The sequence below is a fragment of the Heptranchias perlo genome, unplaced genomic scaffold (genome assembly GCF_035084215.1).
Source record: "Heptranchias perlo isolate sHepPer1 unplaced genomic scaffold, sHepPer1.hap1 HAP1_SCAFFOLD_295, whole genome shotgun sequence".
Lineage (NCBI taxonomy): Eukaryota > Metazoa > Chordata > Chondrichthyes > Hexanchiformes > Hexanchidae > Heptranchias > Heptranchias perlo.
The window spans coordinates 298,804-313,099 of NW_027139307.1; the positions used below are offsets into that span (position 1 = coordinate 298,804).

Sequence of the window (14,296 nt, forward strand, 5' to 3'; positions counted from 1 at the left end):
AATGACTTGGATGAAGGGACCAAATGTATCGTTGCTAAAATTGCTGATGACACAAAGGTAGGTAGGAAACTAAGTTGTGGGGAGGATATAAGGAGTCTGCAAAGGGATATAGATAGGTTAAGTGAGTGGGCAAAAATTTGGCAGAGGGAGTATAATGTGGGAAAATGTGAACTTGTCCACTTTGGCAGGAGGAATAGAAAAGCAGTACATTAATTAAATGGAGAGAGATTGCAGAACTCTGAGGTACAGAGGGATCTGGGTGTCCTAGTACATCAATCACAAAAAGTTAGTATGCAGGTACAGCAAGTGATTAGGAAGGCAAATGTCATTTATTGCAAGGGGAATGGAATATAAAAGTAGAGATGTTTTGCTACAGTTGTACAGTTGAGACCACATCTAGAATACTGTGTGCAGTTTTGGTCTCCTTATTTAAGAACGAACATAATTGCTTTGGAGGTGGTTCGGAGAAGGTTCACTCAACTGATTCTTGGGATGAGGGGATTATCTGCTGAGGAAAGGTTGGACAAGTTGGGCCTGTATACACTGGAGTTAAGAATGAGGGGTGATCTTATTGAAACATGAGATCCTGAGGGGACTTGAAGGGGTAGATGCTGAGAGGATGTTTCCCCTTGTGGGAGAGACTAGAACTAGGGGCCACAGTTTAAAAATAAGGGGTCTCCCATTTAATGATGTGGAGATGCCGGTGATGGACAGGGGTGGACAAATGTAAGGAATCTTACAACACCAGGTTATAGTCCAACAATTTTATTTTAAAATCACAAGCTTTCGGAGATTATCCCCTTCGTCAGGTGAGTGAATGAATGAGGTTCTCAAATCGCATATCTTATATTAGGCTGGGACACCATCACGCCAATCAAAAGGTGTCGTTGGTGTTCAGACAGGTAAGCCACGGAAAACAGTAGGTCCCAGTATGCTGAATACACATTGTGTCAAATTACACAGACAGAGAGAAAGAGACCCAAAACGCAGAGAGAGAGAGAGAATGAGAATATTAAAAACAGATAACATTTTTTTCCCCCTTGCTGGTGGGGCTACGTGTAGCGTGACATGAACCCAAGATCCTGGTTGAGGCCGTCCTCATGGGTGCGGAACTTAGCTATCAATTTCTGCTCAACGATTTTGCGTTGTCGTGTGTCTCGAAGGCCGCCTTGGAGAACGCTGACCCGAAGATCGGTGGCTGAATGTTCTTGACTGCTAAAGTGTTCCCCGACTGGGAGGGAACCCTCCTGTCTGGCGATTGTTGCGCGGTGTCCGTTCATCCGTTGTCGCAGTGTCTGCATGGTCTCGCCAATGTACCATGCTCCGGGGCATCCTTTCCTGCAACGTATGAGGTAGACAACGTTGGCCGAGTCACAGGAGTATGAACCATGTACCTGGTGGGTGGTGTCCTCTCGTGTGATGGTGGTATCTGTGTCGATGATCTGGCATGTCTTCCAGAGGTTGCCGTGGCAGGGTTGCGTGGTGTTGTGGACGCTGTTCTCCTGAAAGCTGGGTAATTTGCTGCGAACGATGGTCTGTTTGAGGTTGGGTGGCTGTTTGAAGGCGAGTAGTGGAGGCGTGGGAATGGCCTTAGCGAGGTGTTCATAGTCATCGATGACATGTTGAAGGCTGCGGAGAACATGGCGTAGTTTCTCCGCTCCGGGGAAGTACTGGACGCATAGACCATACAAGAATCGCATAGACCTCCTCAGAAGACAAACACGGGACGCAACCAACAGAGTACCCTTCGTCGTCCAGTACTTCCCCGGAGCAGAGAAACTACGCCATGTTCTCCGCAGCCTTCAACAGGTCATCGATGACGACGAACACCTCGCTAAGGCCATCCCCACGCCTCCACTACTCGCCTTCAAACAGCCACCCAACCTCAAACAGACCATCGTTCGCAGCAAATTACCCAGCTTTCAGGAGAACAGCGTCCACGACACCACGCAACCCTGCCACGGCAACCTCTGCAAGACATGCCAGATCATCGACACGGATACCACCATCACACGAGAGGACACCACCCACCAGGTACATGGTTCATACTCCTGTGACTCGGCCAACGTTGTCTACCTCATACGTTGCAGGAATGGATGCCCCGGAGCATGGTACATTGGCGAGACCATGCAGACACTGCGACAACGGATGAACGGACACCGCGCAACAATCGCCAGACAGGAGGGTTCCCTCCCAGTCGGGGAACACTTTAGCAATCAAGGACATTCAGCCACCGATCTTCGGGTCAGCGTTCTCCAAGGCGGCCTTCGAGACACACGACAACGCAAAATCGTCGAGCAGAAATTGATAGCCAAGTTCCGCACCCATGAGGACGGCCTCAACCGGGATCTTGGGTTCATGTCATGCTACACGTAACCCCACCAGCAAGGGGGAAAAAAAGTTATCTGTTTTTAATATTCTCTCTCTCTGCGTTTTGGGTCTCTTTCTCTCTGTCTGTGTAATTTGACACAATGTGTATTCAGCATACTGGGACCTACTGTTTTCCGTGGCTTACCTGTCTGAACACCAACGACACCTATTGATTGGTGTGATGGTGTCCCAGCCTAATATAAGATATGCGATTTGAGAACCTCTTATTCATTCACTCACCTGACGAAGGGGATAATCTCCGAAAGCTTGTGATTTTAAAATAAAATTGTTGGACTATAACCTGGTGTTGTCGGATTCCTTACATTTCTCCCATTTAAGATGGAGATGAGGAGAATGTTTTTCTCTCAGAGGGTCGTGAGTCCGTGGAACTCCCTTCCCCAGAGAGCGGTGGAGGCAGGGTCATTGAATATTTTTAAGGCTGAGTTAGATAGATTCCTGATTAACAAGGGAGTCAAAGGTTATAGTGGGTAGTCGGAAAAGTACGGTTGAGGTCACAATCAGATCAGCCATGATCTTATCAAATGGCAGAGCAGGCTCGTGGGGCCGAATGGCCTACTCCTGCTCTTAATTCGTATGTTCGTATGTAGACTTTCTACTTCAGGAACTTGCAATTAAATAAATGTAGTTAATATAGCCCTATTATAGCATTAATATAACTCCATTATCCAGCTTCATCTGGAGTATTGTTAGCCTTGAAACTGGATAAATACATAGCCAGTTAGGGGTGAATTTACTAATTATTTCATGGTATCCCTTCTCAGGCAGTTGCTGTATTGTGAAAGTTCCTCTTACCACCCCAGTTGCCTCATTACAAAATTCAGCAAGTCATGCATAATCATGAGGAGCTTTTTACATCAAAGGCCTTCTTTCCCCTTTGTTTGGCTCCAACATAAACATTGTCCAACAAACAAGCAAAAATTATCAGGTGGCGAAGCTTTTCAAATCAAGGAAAAATCTGATCAGTTCAACATACCAGTGGGTACGTTAATCATGTGCTACTCTCAGGTAATTCCCAAGAGGCTGGTTACAGAGCACAGATATAAGAGATCACTCAAGAACCCTCTTGGGGTAAGTAATGATGCATACCAGACAACACAAAAAAAATAGAAATTAAATTTTGATTTTCATGGGAGGAAATCAGTTGTACACAGCAGTGAGAAAACTGGCTATTTCCTGCCCAGATGAATTGAGATGAGCATCTGGAGGATCCCACCTTCTTTCGAACACTGATCTATCCAAATGACAATATAATAGTTTCAAACCATCCACATTGAACACAACATTACACATGGACAGCATCACAGAAGAGAGGCCATGCTGTCCCCTCAACTGGGTGCACAAAGAAGGGAAGCAATGTCAGATGGCATACAAAAGGCAGCAGGAGCACAGCTGGCAGGGGCACTAAAATAGCAAAGAATTACTGTTAATGCATTGGGGTGGGGGGGGGGGGGGTGCTGTAGAGGGAACAAGGCAGGCCAGCATTTAATCCTTTACATATTAATTGTAAAGCAATACAATTTTAAACTTAAAATGTAAAATTTGTGGAAGCCAAAGGGATAATACATTGTGAAGACCAGACTCAATTCTTCACTATACTGAAATGACTAAAAACACCGACGTAATGTTATGTGCCATTTATTTATTGAGGACATGTTAAAATATGGAACAAAACATACCTTATCCAAAGCAGGAACAGTCACTAAGCACATGTGTTTGGAACTATCAGGTGCCTAATACAAAAGGGGGAGGAAAAAAAAAAATCACATATCAGAAGAGTAAGCACTAGCTCTGCTCTCTTCCTTTCTCCACTACATCCCTCCACCTCCCCCCACAAAAAGAAAGATTCATGTACTGATCTCCTCTTAGTAAGGCATAGGAACAGGAGTTGGCCAATAAGCTCCCTGAGCCTGTTCCGCCATTCTATTAGATCATGGCTGATCTGTACCTCCTCCATTTACCTGCCTTTAATCAATGTCCCTCGATACCCTTATCTAATAAATTTCTATCACTCTCAGCCTTGAAAATTTCAATTAACCTCACTCGCCCAGCCTTTTGGGGAGCAAGTTCCAGATTTCCACTACCCTGCGTGTGAAAAACCATTTAGGTTTCACCCTTAAATGGCCCAACTCACTACGATTATGCCCCTTCGTTCTGGATCTCCCCCCACTTCTCCGCTTCCCCCCCCCCACCCCCATTACAGAAAGAGTGTCTCATTGTGTACCCTACTGAATCCGTTCATCATTTTAAACACCTTGATTAGATCACCCCTCAACCTTCTAAACTCAAGGGAATACAAGTTTATGCAACCTGTCCTCATAATTTAATCATAATCCTGGTATCATTTTGGTGAATCTGCACTGCACCCATTCCATGGACAATATATCCTTCCTGGGGTACGGTGCTCAAAACTGAATGCAGTACTCCAGATGGGATCTGACCAAGGCTCTGTACAACTGCAGCAATACTTCCTCCCCTTTGTATTACAAACTCCTTGAAATAAAGGTCAACATTCCATTAGCCTTTTTGATTACTTGGTTTTTTTTTAACCCATGCAAATAATAAATGATGAGGGGACTGTCGCAGCTCAACCAAGTGAATCTAAGTGATTAGCTGTTTTAGGACTCAACCTTCTTGAAGTTAAGTGTTCCATCACCTAACTGCCAGGCAGTTTGGTATGAAAGGGATGCACAGTGGGCTAAAGAGCCTGTCTTCTCAACTTTTGTACCTGCAGTGTCAAATAATTGCAGACTGTGCAATTACTCCTCCTGAATGGGATATTAACATAAATGTGTTCCAGACAGCCTACACCCAAATGACAGCAAGCACCTATTAAATACACGACACTTACCAAAAGACTGGCTCCAGACTGAAAGAGATTATAGGGGTACAGGATACGTTCATAGTGAGACCGTAGTAGTGAGCCCAATGCCTTTCCGGGTGGATATGCCATCTTGTGCGCTACTTTGGACCATCGCCGCTCCTTACAGACCATTTCAAACCCACCCTCTTCTGCAACCAGCTGCAAAGCAAGCAGAATCATAGAAAGTTATGGCACAGAAGGCGGCCATTCGGCCCATCGTGTCCGTACTGGCCGAAAAAGAGCTTTCCAGCTTAATCCCACTTTCCAGCACTTGGGCCGCAAGCCCTGTAGGTTAGGGCACTTCAGGTGCACATTCAAGTACATTTTAAATGAGTTGAGGGTTTCTGCCTCTACCACCCTTTCAGGCAGTGAGTTCCAAAACCCCACCACCCTCTGGGTGAGAAAATTTCTCCTCAGCTCCCCTCTAATCTTCCAATCACTTTAAATTTATACCCCCTGGTTAGTGACCCCTCTGTTAAGGGAAATAGGTCCTCCCCATCCACTCTATCTAGGCCCTTCATAATTTTATATACCTCAATTAAATCTCCCCTCAGCCTCCTTTATTCAAAAGAGAACAACCCCAGCCTATCCAATCTTTTCTCATAGCTAAAATTCTCCAGCCCTGGCAATGTCCTCGTAGATGATCTCTGTACCCTCTCTAGTGTAATCACATCTTTGCTGTAATGTGGTGACCAGAACTGTACGCAGTGCTCAAGCTATGGCCTAACTAATGTTTCATACACTTCGAGCATAACCTCCCTGCTCTTATATTCCATGCCTCGGCTAATAAAGGAAAGCATTCCATATGCCTTTTTAACCACCTCATCGACCTGCCCTGCTACCTTCAGGGATCTGTGGACATGCACTCCAGGGTCCCTCACTTCCTCCACATCTCAGTAGATTTATACATTTATTGTGTATTCCCTTGCCTTGTTTGCCCTCCCCAAATGCATTACCTCACACTTCTTTGGATTGAATTCCATTTGTCACTTTTCTGCCCACCTGACCAGTCCATTGATATCTTCCTGCAGTCTACAGTTTTCCTCCTCACTATCAACCACACGGTCAATTTTTGTATCTTCTGCAAACTTCTTGATCAAGCCCCCCACATTCAAGTCCAAATCATTAATATATACCACAAAAAGCAAGGGACCGAATACTGAGCCTTGCGGGACCCCATTGGAAGCAGCCTTCCAGTTGCAAAAACACCCGTCAACCATTACCCTTTGCTTCCTGCCACTGAGCCAATTTTGGATCCAACTTGCCACTTTCCCTTGGATCCCATGGGCTTTTACTTTTTTGACCAGTCTACCATGTGGGACCTTGTCAAAAGCCTTGCTAAAATCCACATACACTACATCAAACCTCACTACCTCATCGACCCTCCTAAAAAATTCAATCAAGTTAGTGAGACACAACCTTCCCTTAACAAATCCATGCTGACTGTCCTTGATTAACCCGTGCCTTTCAAAATGACAATTTATGCTGTCCCTCAGAATTAATTCCAATAATTTGCCCACCACTGAGGTTAGACTGACAGACCGAATAATTATTCTCTCTCTTTCTCCCTTGTTTAACAACAGTACAACCGTAGCAGTCTTCCAATCCTCCGGCACCACGCCTGTAGCCAGGGAGGATTGGAAAATGATGGTCAGAGCCTCCGCTATTTTCTCCCTTGTTTCTCTTAACAGCCTGGGATACATTTCATCCGGGCCTGGCGATTTATCTACTTTCAAAGATGCTAAACCCCTTAATACTTCCCTTCTCACTATGTTTATCCCATCCTATATTTCACACTCCTCCTCCTCAACTACAATGTCTGCATCATCCCCCTCTTTTGTGAAGACAGACGCAAGGTATTCATTAAGAGCCATACCACATCTTCCGCCTCCAAACATACATTACCTTTTTGGTCTCTAATAGGCCCGACTCTTTATGTATTTATAAAACATTTTGGGTTTTCCTTAATTTTACCTGCCGGTATTTTTTCATGCCCTCTCTTTGCTTTCCTAATTTCCTTTTTAATTTCACCCCAGCATTTTCTATAATCCTCTAGGCTTTCTGCAGTATTGAGCTCTTGGTGTATGATATAAGCTTCCCATTTTTGCATTATCTTACTCTGCATGCTCCTAGTCATCCAGGGGGCTCTGGATTTTGCAGTCCCACCCTTTAAATTGGTGACTCCTAATGAGCAACTTTCAATTGACTAAGGACACCCCATGCTTGTTTTTCCTCCCTAAATTTATTATCTCACATTAAATTATAGTTGTTACCTGTGTATCTATTCCACTAACCGGTTGGTCTTCCTGAAGTCTTTAACAATCATCACTTTTTGTTAAACTTCTTTCTTTTGTGTAAATTCTACAAATTTCGAGATTGAGCTCCTTATGCCAAAGCACAAAACATCTATATATACCAAAAACGTGATGGAATACTCTCCACTTGCCTGGATGAGTGCAGACCCAACAACACTCACGAAGCTCAACACCATCCAGGACAAAGCAGCCCGCTTGATTGGCACCCCATCCACCACCCTAAACATTCACTTCCTTCACCACCGGCGCACTGTGCCTGCAGTGTGCACCATCCACAGGATGCATTGCAGCAACTCACCAAGGTTTCTTCGACAGCACCTCCCAAACCCGCAACCTCTACCACCTAGAAGGACAAGGGTAGCAGGCGCATGGGAAACATGCATATTCCCCACCAAGTCACACACCATCCCGACTTGGAAATATATAATCGTTCCTGGGTCAAAATCCTGGAACTCCCTCCCTAACAGCACTGTGGGAGAACCTTCACCACACGGACTGCAGTGGTTCAAGAAGGTGGCTCACCACCACCTTCAAGGGCAATTAGGGATGGGCAATAAATGCTGGCCTTGCCAGTGACACCCACATCCCATGAACGAATATAAAAAAAGTGGACCCAACTCTGACCCCTAGGGTCACTTCCACCCCTTTTTCAATTCCAGCAACACCGATTTAACTCAACTTTCATTTCCTGTCCCTCAACCTACTTTCTATTCGTGCTCCCACCTTTCCTCATACAATGCACCTATTTTTTTCTAACAATCCTCTTGTGAAAGATTTCATTAGATACCTTCTGAAATTCCACATATAGTATAACATATGCATTCCATTCATTGAACCAAATCAGTCACTTCTCTAAAGTACATTTGTCAAACATGAATTGCCATTAACAAATCCAAGTTGGCCGGTCCTTGATAATCCCATGTATTTCTAAATGCTCACCAATTTTATCTTGAATTATGGGTTCTAAGAATTTGCCCACTTCCAACTGGACAATTAGAAGTTGGACTTGGCAGGCGGCCATGCCTGCAAATAATCATGAGATGGGGTGTGGGAACACACAATGGGATTGCCATCTGGGGCCTGGGTGGACTTGAGATGTTTGGGTTCCAACCACACTCTGAATGAGACCTGAAAGCAAGGGGAAAGAAAGAAAACACTCAAAAGGGGAGTCTGGAATTGGGAGAATGTGGGAGGTTAAGGGAGTGCAAGGCATGCGGGGGCTCCCCCTGACTGTAGGAAGTGAAAATTCCTCCTCGCAACTCTAGAATGGTCTTTGGCAACATGTTCGAGAAGTGGATTAAAATCCTGTACGCACTCCACATCCAGTATACACTAATAGCTCCCTTGCATTCCAACTCCACAGGACCAGTCAGAGAAGCCTCAAACCCAGCCTCCTCGTCACTTTGGCCATCAAATCTATTGCAATATGCATCAGGATAACCCCAGGCATTCATAGAGTGCAGTTAGGAGATAATGAACACAAAATATTCCTGTATGCTGATGACATACTGAGAAATGAGAAATAAGAGCAGGCCATCCAGCCCCTCAAGCCTGCTCCACCATTTAAGCAGATCATGGCGGATCTTCGACCTCAACTCCAATCCCCATATCCCTTGATTCCCGAGAGTCCAAAAATCTATCCATCTCAGCCTTGAATATATTCAATGACTTAGCATCCACAGCCCTCTAGGGTAGAGAATTCCAAAGATTCTCAACCCTCTGCGTGTCCTCATCTCAGTCTTGAATGGCCGACCCCTTATCCTTGAACTATGCCCCCTAGTTCTAGACACTCTAGCCAGGGGAAACAATCTCTCAGCATCTACCCTGTCAAGCCCCCTCATAATCTTATATGTTTCAATGAGATCACCTCTCATTCTTGTAAACTCCAGAAAGTAAAGGGCCCATTCTACTCAACCCTTCTTCTTCTGAGATATGTATCCATCCCAACCAGCTCATTCCCCAACATATTTAATTCAATCAGAGAGGGCTTGTCTCATACAATGGACGCCCCCACACAACTATGGGAATCCGACCCTTTCTCAGGATCGCGCTTCAGGTACCTTAGTGTACATGCTAGACCAAAACCGGTCACCCTTCTTTTCCATTCTCTTCTCTCCCCCCAGCCAGGTTACACACTGACCTAACTAGCTAGAATATCTGGCTCTTATATTTCACTCTTGGATAAAAGTGAACACAAAAGATTAATATTCTCTTCAGGCCTCCTTTACTTGTTTTATGACAGTGACAGACACAGGCTTTCTGGAGGTGGGGGAAGGGAGGGAGTCAGACGAGAGTATGCTCTTCAATGAAGTACTTTGACTCGGGTCTGGGGACAGAATACAAACCTTACCTTGTTGAGTAAAAACAAATCCAAAATCTTCCTTTCCACATGTGGAATTTTTAAAGTCGATCCCTGCAGCTCCCAGAATTTTGCGATCTGGTCCAGAAAATTGAGTTTTACTCTGGTCTGAGCCTGCGAACAGATCAGATGAGTGTACTATTCTAAATAGAGCGCACTTTTTGTATTGTCCCAATGGAGAGAAAAAACAAACTTGCATTCATACAACACCTGATCACATCTCAAATTTGCATTTTACATACACTGTACTTCTAATCACTTATGTGCAGCCAACGTGGCTGCCATTTTGTGCACAGCATGATGTTTAGTGGTAAAGGACGGTGGAAATGAGACAAATGAAGTCTGCGTAGAAAGCAGAAAAAGAACGTTAAAGAACGAACTTTGTATTTCTACAGCACCTTTCACAACCCTGTGACGTCCCAAAATGCTTCACAGCCAATTGCATATTTTTGGAGCACAGTCACTGTTGCAACAAAGGGAAATGCAGCACTAACAACAGAGGGATAAATTACGAGAGAACCTGTTTAAGTGATGTGGGTTGAGGGATAAATGTGGGCAAGCGGGCGGGGGGGGGCCGAGAGGGGAGGGGCACGCGGGGCCGAGAGGGGAGGGGCACGCGGGGCCGAGAGGGGAGGGGCACGCGGGGCCGAGAGGGGAGGGGCACGCGGGGCCGAGAGGGGAGGGGCACGCGGGGCCGAGAGGGGAGGGGCACGCGGGGCCGAGAGGGGAGGGGCACGCGGGGCCGAGAGGGGAGGGGCACGCGGGGCCGAGAGGGGAGGGGCACGCGGGGCCGAGAGGGGAGGGGCACGCGGGGCCGAGAGGGGAGGGGCACGCGGGGCCGAGAGGGGAGGGGCACGCGGGGCCGAGAGGGGAGGGGCACGCGGGGCCGAGAGGGGAGGGGCACGCGGGGCCGAGAGGGGAGGGGCACGCGGGGCCGAGAGGGGAGGGCACGGGGCGAGGGAGGGCACGCGGGGCCGAGAGGGGAGGGGCACGCGGGGCCGAGAGGGGAGGGGCACGCGGGGCCGAGAGGGGAGGGGCACGCGGGGCCGAGAGGGGAGGGGCACGCGGGGCCGAGAGGGGAGGGGCACGCGGGGCCGAGAGGGGAGGGGCACGCGGGGCCGAGAGGGGAGGGGCACGCGGGGCCGAGAGGGGAGGGGCACGCGGGGCCGAGAGGGGAGGGGCACGCGGGGCCGAGAGGGGAGGGGCACGCGGGGCCGAGAGGGGAGGGGCACGCGGGGCCGAGAGGGGAGGGGCACGCGGGGCCGAGAGGGGAGGGGCACGCGGGGCCGAGAGGGGAGGGGCACGCGGGGCCGAGAGGGGAGGGGCACGCGGGGCCGAGAGGGGAGGGGCACGCGGGGCCGAGAGGGGAGGGGCACGCGGGGCCGAGAGGGGAGGGGCACGCGGGGCCGAGAGGGGAGGGGCACGCGGGGCCGAGAGGGGAGGGGCACGCGGGGCCGAGAGGGGAGGGGCACGCGGGGCCGAGAGGGGAGGGGCACGCGGGGCCGAGAGGGGAGGGGCACGCGGGGCCGAGAGGGGAGGGGCACGCGGGGCCGAGAGGGGAGGGGCACGCGGGGCCGAGAGGGGAGGGGCACGCGGGGCCGAGAGGGGAGGGGCACGCGGGGCCGAGAGGGGAGGGGCACGCGGGGCCGAGAGGGGAGGGGCACGCGGGGCCGAGAGGGGAGGGGCACGCGGGGCCGAGAGGGGAGGGGCACGCGGGGCCGAGAGGGGAGGGGCACGCGGGGCCGAGAGGGGAGGGGCACGCGGGGCCGAGAGGGGAGGGGCACGCGGGGCCGAGAGGGGAGGGGCACGCGGGGCCGAGAGCGGAGGGGGAGGGGCACGCGGGGCCGAGAGGGGAGGGGCACGCGGGGCCGAGAGGGGAGGGGCACGCGGGGCCGAGAGGGGAGGGGCACGCGGGGCCGAGAGGGGAGGGGCACGCGGGGCCGAGAGGGGAGGGGCACGCGGGGCCGAGAGGGGAGGGGCACGCGGGGCCGAGAGGGGAGGGGCACGCGGGGCCGAGAGGGGAGGGGCACGCGGGGCCGAGAGGGGAGGGGCACGCGGGGCCGAGAGGGGAGGGGCACGCGGGGCCGAGAGGGGAGGGGCACGCGGGGCCGAGAGGGGAGGGGCACGCGGGGCCGAGAGGGGAGGGGCACGCGGGGCCGAGAGGGGAGGGGCACGCGGGGCCGAGAGGGGAGGGGCACGCGGGGCCGAGAGGGGAGGGGCACGCGGGGCCGAGAGGGGAGGGGCACGCGGGGCCGAGAGGGGAGGGGCACGCGGGGCCGAGAGGGGAGGGGCACGCGGGGCCGAGAGGGGAGGGGCACGCGGGGCCGAGAGGGGAGGGGCACGCGGGGCCGAGAGGGGAGGGGCACGCGGGGGCCGAGAGGGGAGGGGCACGCGGGGCCGAGAGGGGAGGGGCACGCGGGGCCGAGAGGGGAGGGGCACGCGGGGCCGAGAGGGGAGGGGCACGCGGGGGCCGAGAGGGGAGGGGCACGCGGGGCCGAGAGGGGAGGGGCACGCGGGGCCGAGAGGGGAGGGGCACGCGGGGCCGAGAGGGGAGGGGCACGCGGGGCCGAGAGGGGAGGGGCACGCGGGCGTGGGGGGCCGAGAGGGGAGGGGCACGCGGGCGTGGGGGGGCCGAGAGGGGAGGGGCACGCGGGCGTGGGGGGGCCGAGAGGGGAGGGGCACGCGGGCGTGGGGGGGCCGAGAGGGGAGGGGCACGCGGGCGTGGGGGGGCCGAGAGGGGAGGGGCACGCGGGCGTGGGGGGGCCGAGAGGGGAGGGGCACGCGGGCGTGGGGGGGCCGAGAGGGGAGGGGCACGCGGGCGTGGGGGGGCCGAGAGGGGAGGGGCACGCGGGCGTGGGGGGGCCGAGAGGGGAGGGGCACGCGGGCGTGGGGGGCCGAGAGGGGAGGGGCACGCGGGCGTGGGGGGCGAGGGGAGGGCCGGGCGTGGGGGCCGAGAGGGGAGGGGCACGCGGGCGTGGGGGGGCCGAGAGGGGAGGGGCACGCGGGCGTGGGGGGGCCGAGAGGGGAGGGGCACGCGGGCGTGGGGGGGCCGAGAGGGGAGGGGCACGCGGGCGTGGGGGGGCCGAGAGGGGAGGGGCACGCGGGCGTGGGGGGGCCGAGAGGGGAGGGGCACGCGGGCGTGGGGGGGCCGAGAGGGGAGGGGCACGCGGGCGTGGGGGCCCGAGAGGGGAGGGGCACGCGGGCGTGGGGGGTCCGAGAGGGGAGGGGCACGCGGGCGTGGGGGGTCCGAGAGGGGAGGGGCACGCGGGCGTGGGGGGTCCGAGAGGGGAGGGGCACGCGGGCGTGGGGGGGCCGAGAGGGGAGGGGCACGCGGGCGTGGGGGGGCCGAGAGGGGAGGGGCACGCGGGCGTGGGGGGGCCGAGAGGGGAGGGGCACCCGGGCGTGGGGGGGCCGAGAGGGGAGGGGCACGCGGGCGTGGGGGGGCCGAGAGGGGAGGGGCACGCGGGCGTGGGGGGGCCGAGAGGGGAGGGGCACGCGGGGGGGGGGCCGAGAGGGGAGGGGCACGCGGGCGGGGGGGGGGGCCGAGAGGGGAGGGGCACGCGGGCGGGGGGGGGGGCCGAGAGGGGAGGGGCACGCGGGCGGGGGGGGGGGGGCCGAGAGGGGAGGGGCACGCGGGCGGGGGGCCGAGAGGGGAGGGGCACGCGGGCGGGGGGGGGCCGAGAGGGGAGGGGCACGCGGGCGGGGGGGGGCCGAGAGGGGAGGGGCACGCGGGCGGGGGGGGGCTGAGAGGGGAGGGGCACGCGGGCGGGGGGGGCGAGAGGGGAGGGGCACGCGGGCGGGGGGGGCCGAGAGGGGAGGGGCGGGTGGGCGGGGGGGCCGAGAGGGGAGGGGCACGCGGGCGGGGGGGGGGGGCCGAGAGGGGAGGGGCACGCGGGCGGGGGGGGCCCCGAGAGGGGAGGGGCACGCGGCCGAGGGGGGTCGAGAGAGGAGGGGCAAGCGGCGGGGGTCGAGAGGGGAGGGGCAAGCGGCAGGGGTCGTGAGTGGAGGGGCAAGCGGCAGGGGTCGAGAGGGGAGGGGCAAGCGGCAGGGGTCGAGAGGGGAGGGGCAAGCGGCAGGGGTCGAGAGGGGAGGGGCAAGCGGCAGGGGTCGAGAGGGGAGGGGCAAGCGGCAGGGGTCGAGAGGGGAGGGGCAAGCGGCAGGGGTCGAGAGGGGAGGGGCAAGCGGCAGGGGTCGAGAGGGGAGGGGCAAGCGGCGGGGGTCGAGAGGGGAGGGGCAAGCGGTGGGGTAGAGAGGAGGGGCAAGCGGTGGGGGTAGAGAGGAGGGGCAAGCGGTGGGGGTAGAGAGGAGGGGCAAGCGGTGGGGGTAGAGAGGAGGGGCAAGCGGTGGGGTCGTGGAAAGGAGATGTGGGAA

At 54.9% G+C, this 14,296-nt stretch overlaps 1 protein-coding gene across 1 annotated transcript in view; it reads right to left on the reverse strand.

The window, feature by feature from the left end:
• The window catches only part of LOC137310949 (lysine-specific demethylase 5B-like), a 220,992-nt gene extending 210,868 nt beyond the window's left edge, over positions 1–10,124 (reverse strand). Inside the window, exons 1-4 of the mRNA XM_067978463.1 lie at positions 10,119–10,124; positions 9,917–10,039; positions 5,240–5,410; positions 4,068–4,121 (exon numbers count right to left, since the gene is read on the reverse strand). Coding sequence (XP_067834564.1) covers positions 4,068–4,121; positions 5,240–5,410; positions 9,917–10,039; positions 10,119–10,124 — 354 coding nt within the window. The remainder of the gene's footprint in view (positions 1–4,067; positions 4,122–5,239; positions 5,411–9,916; positions 10,040–10,118) is intronic.
• Between the last annotated feature and the right edge of the window lie 4,172 nt (positions 10,125–14,296).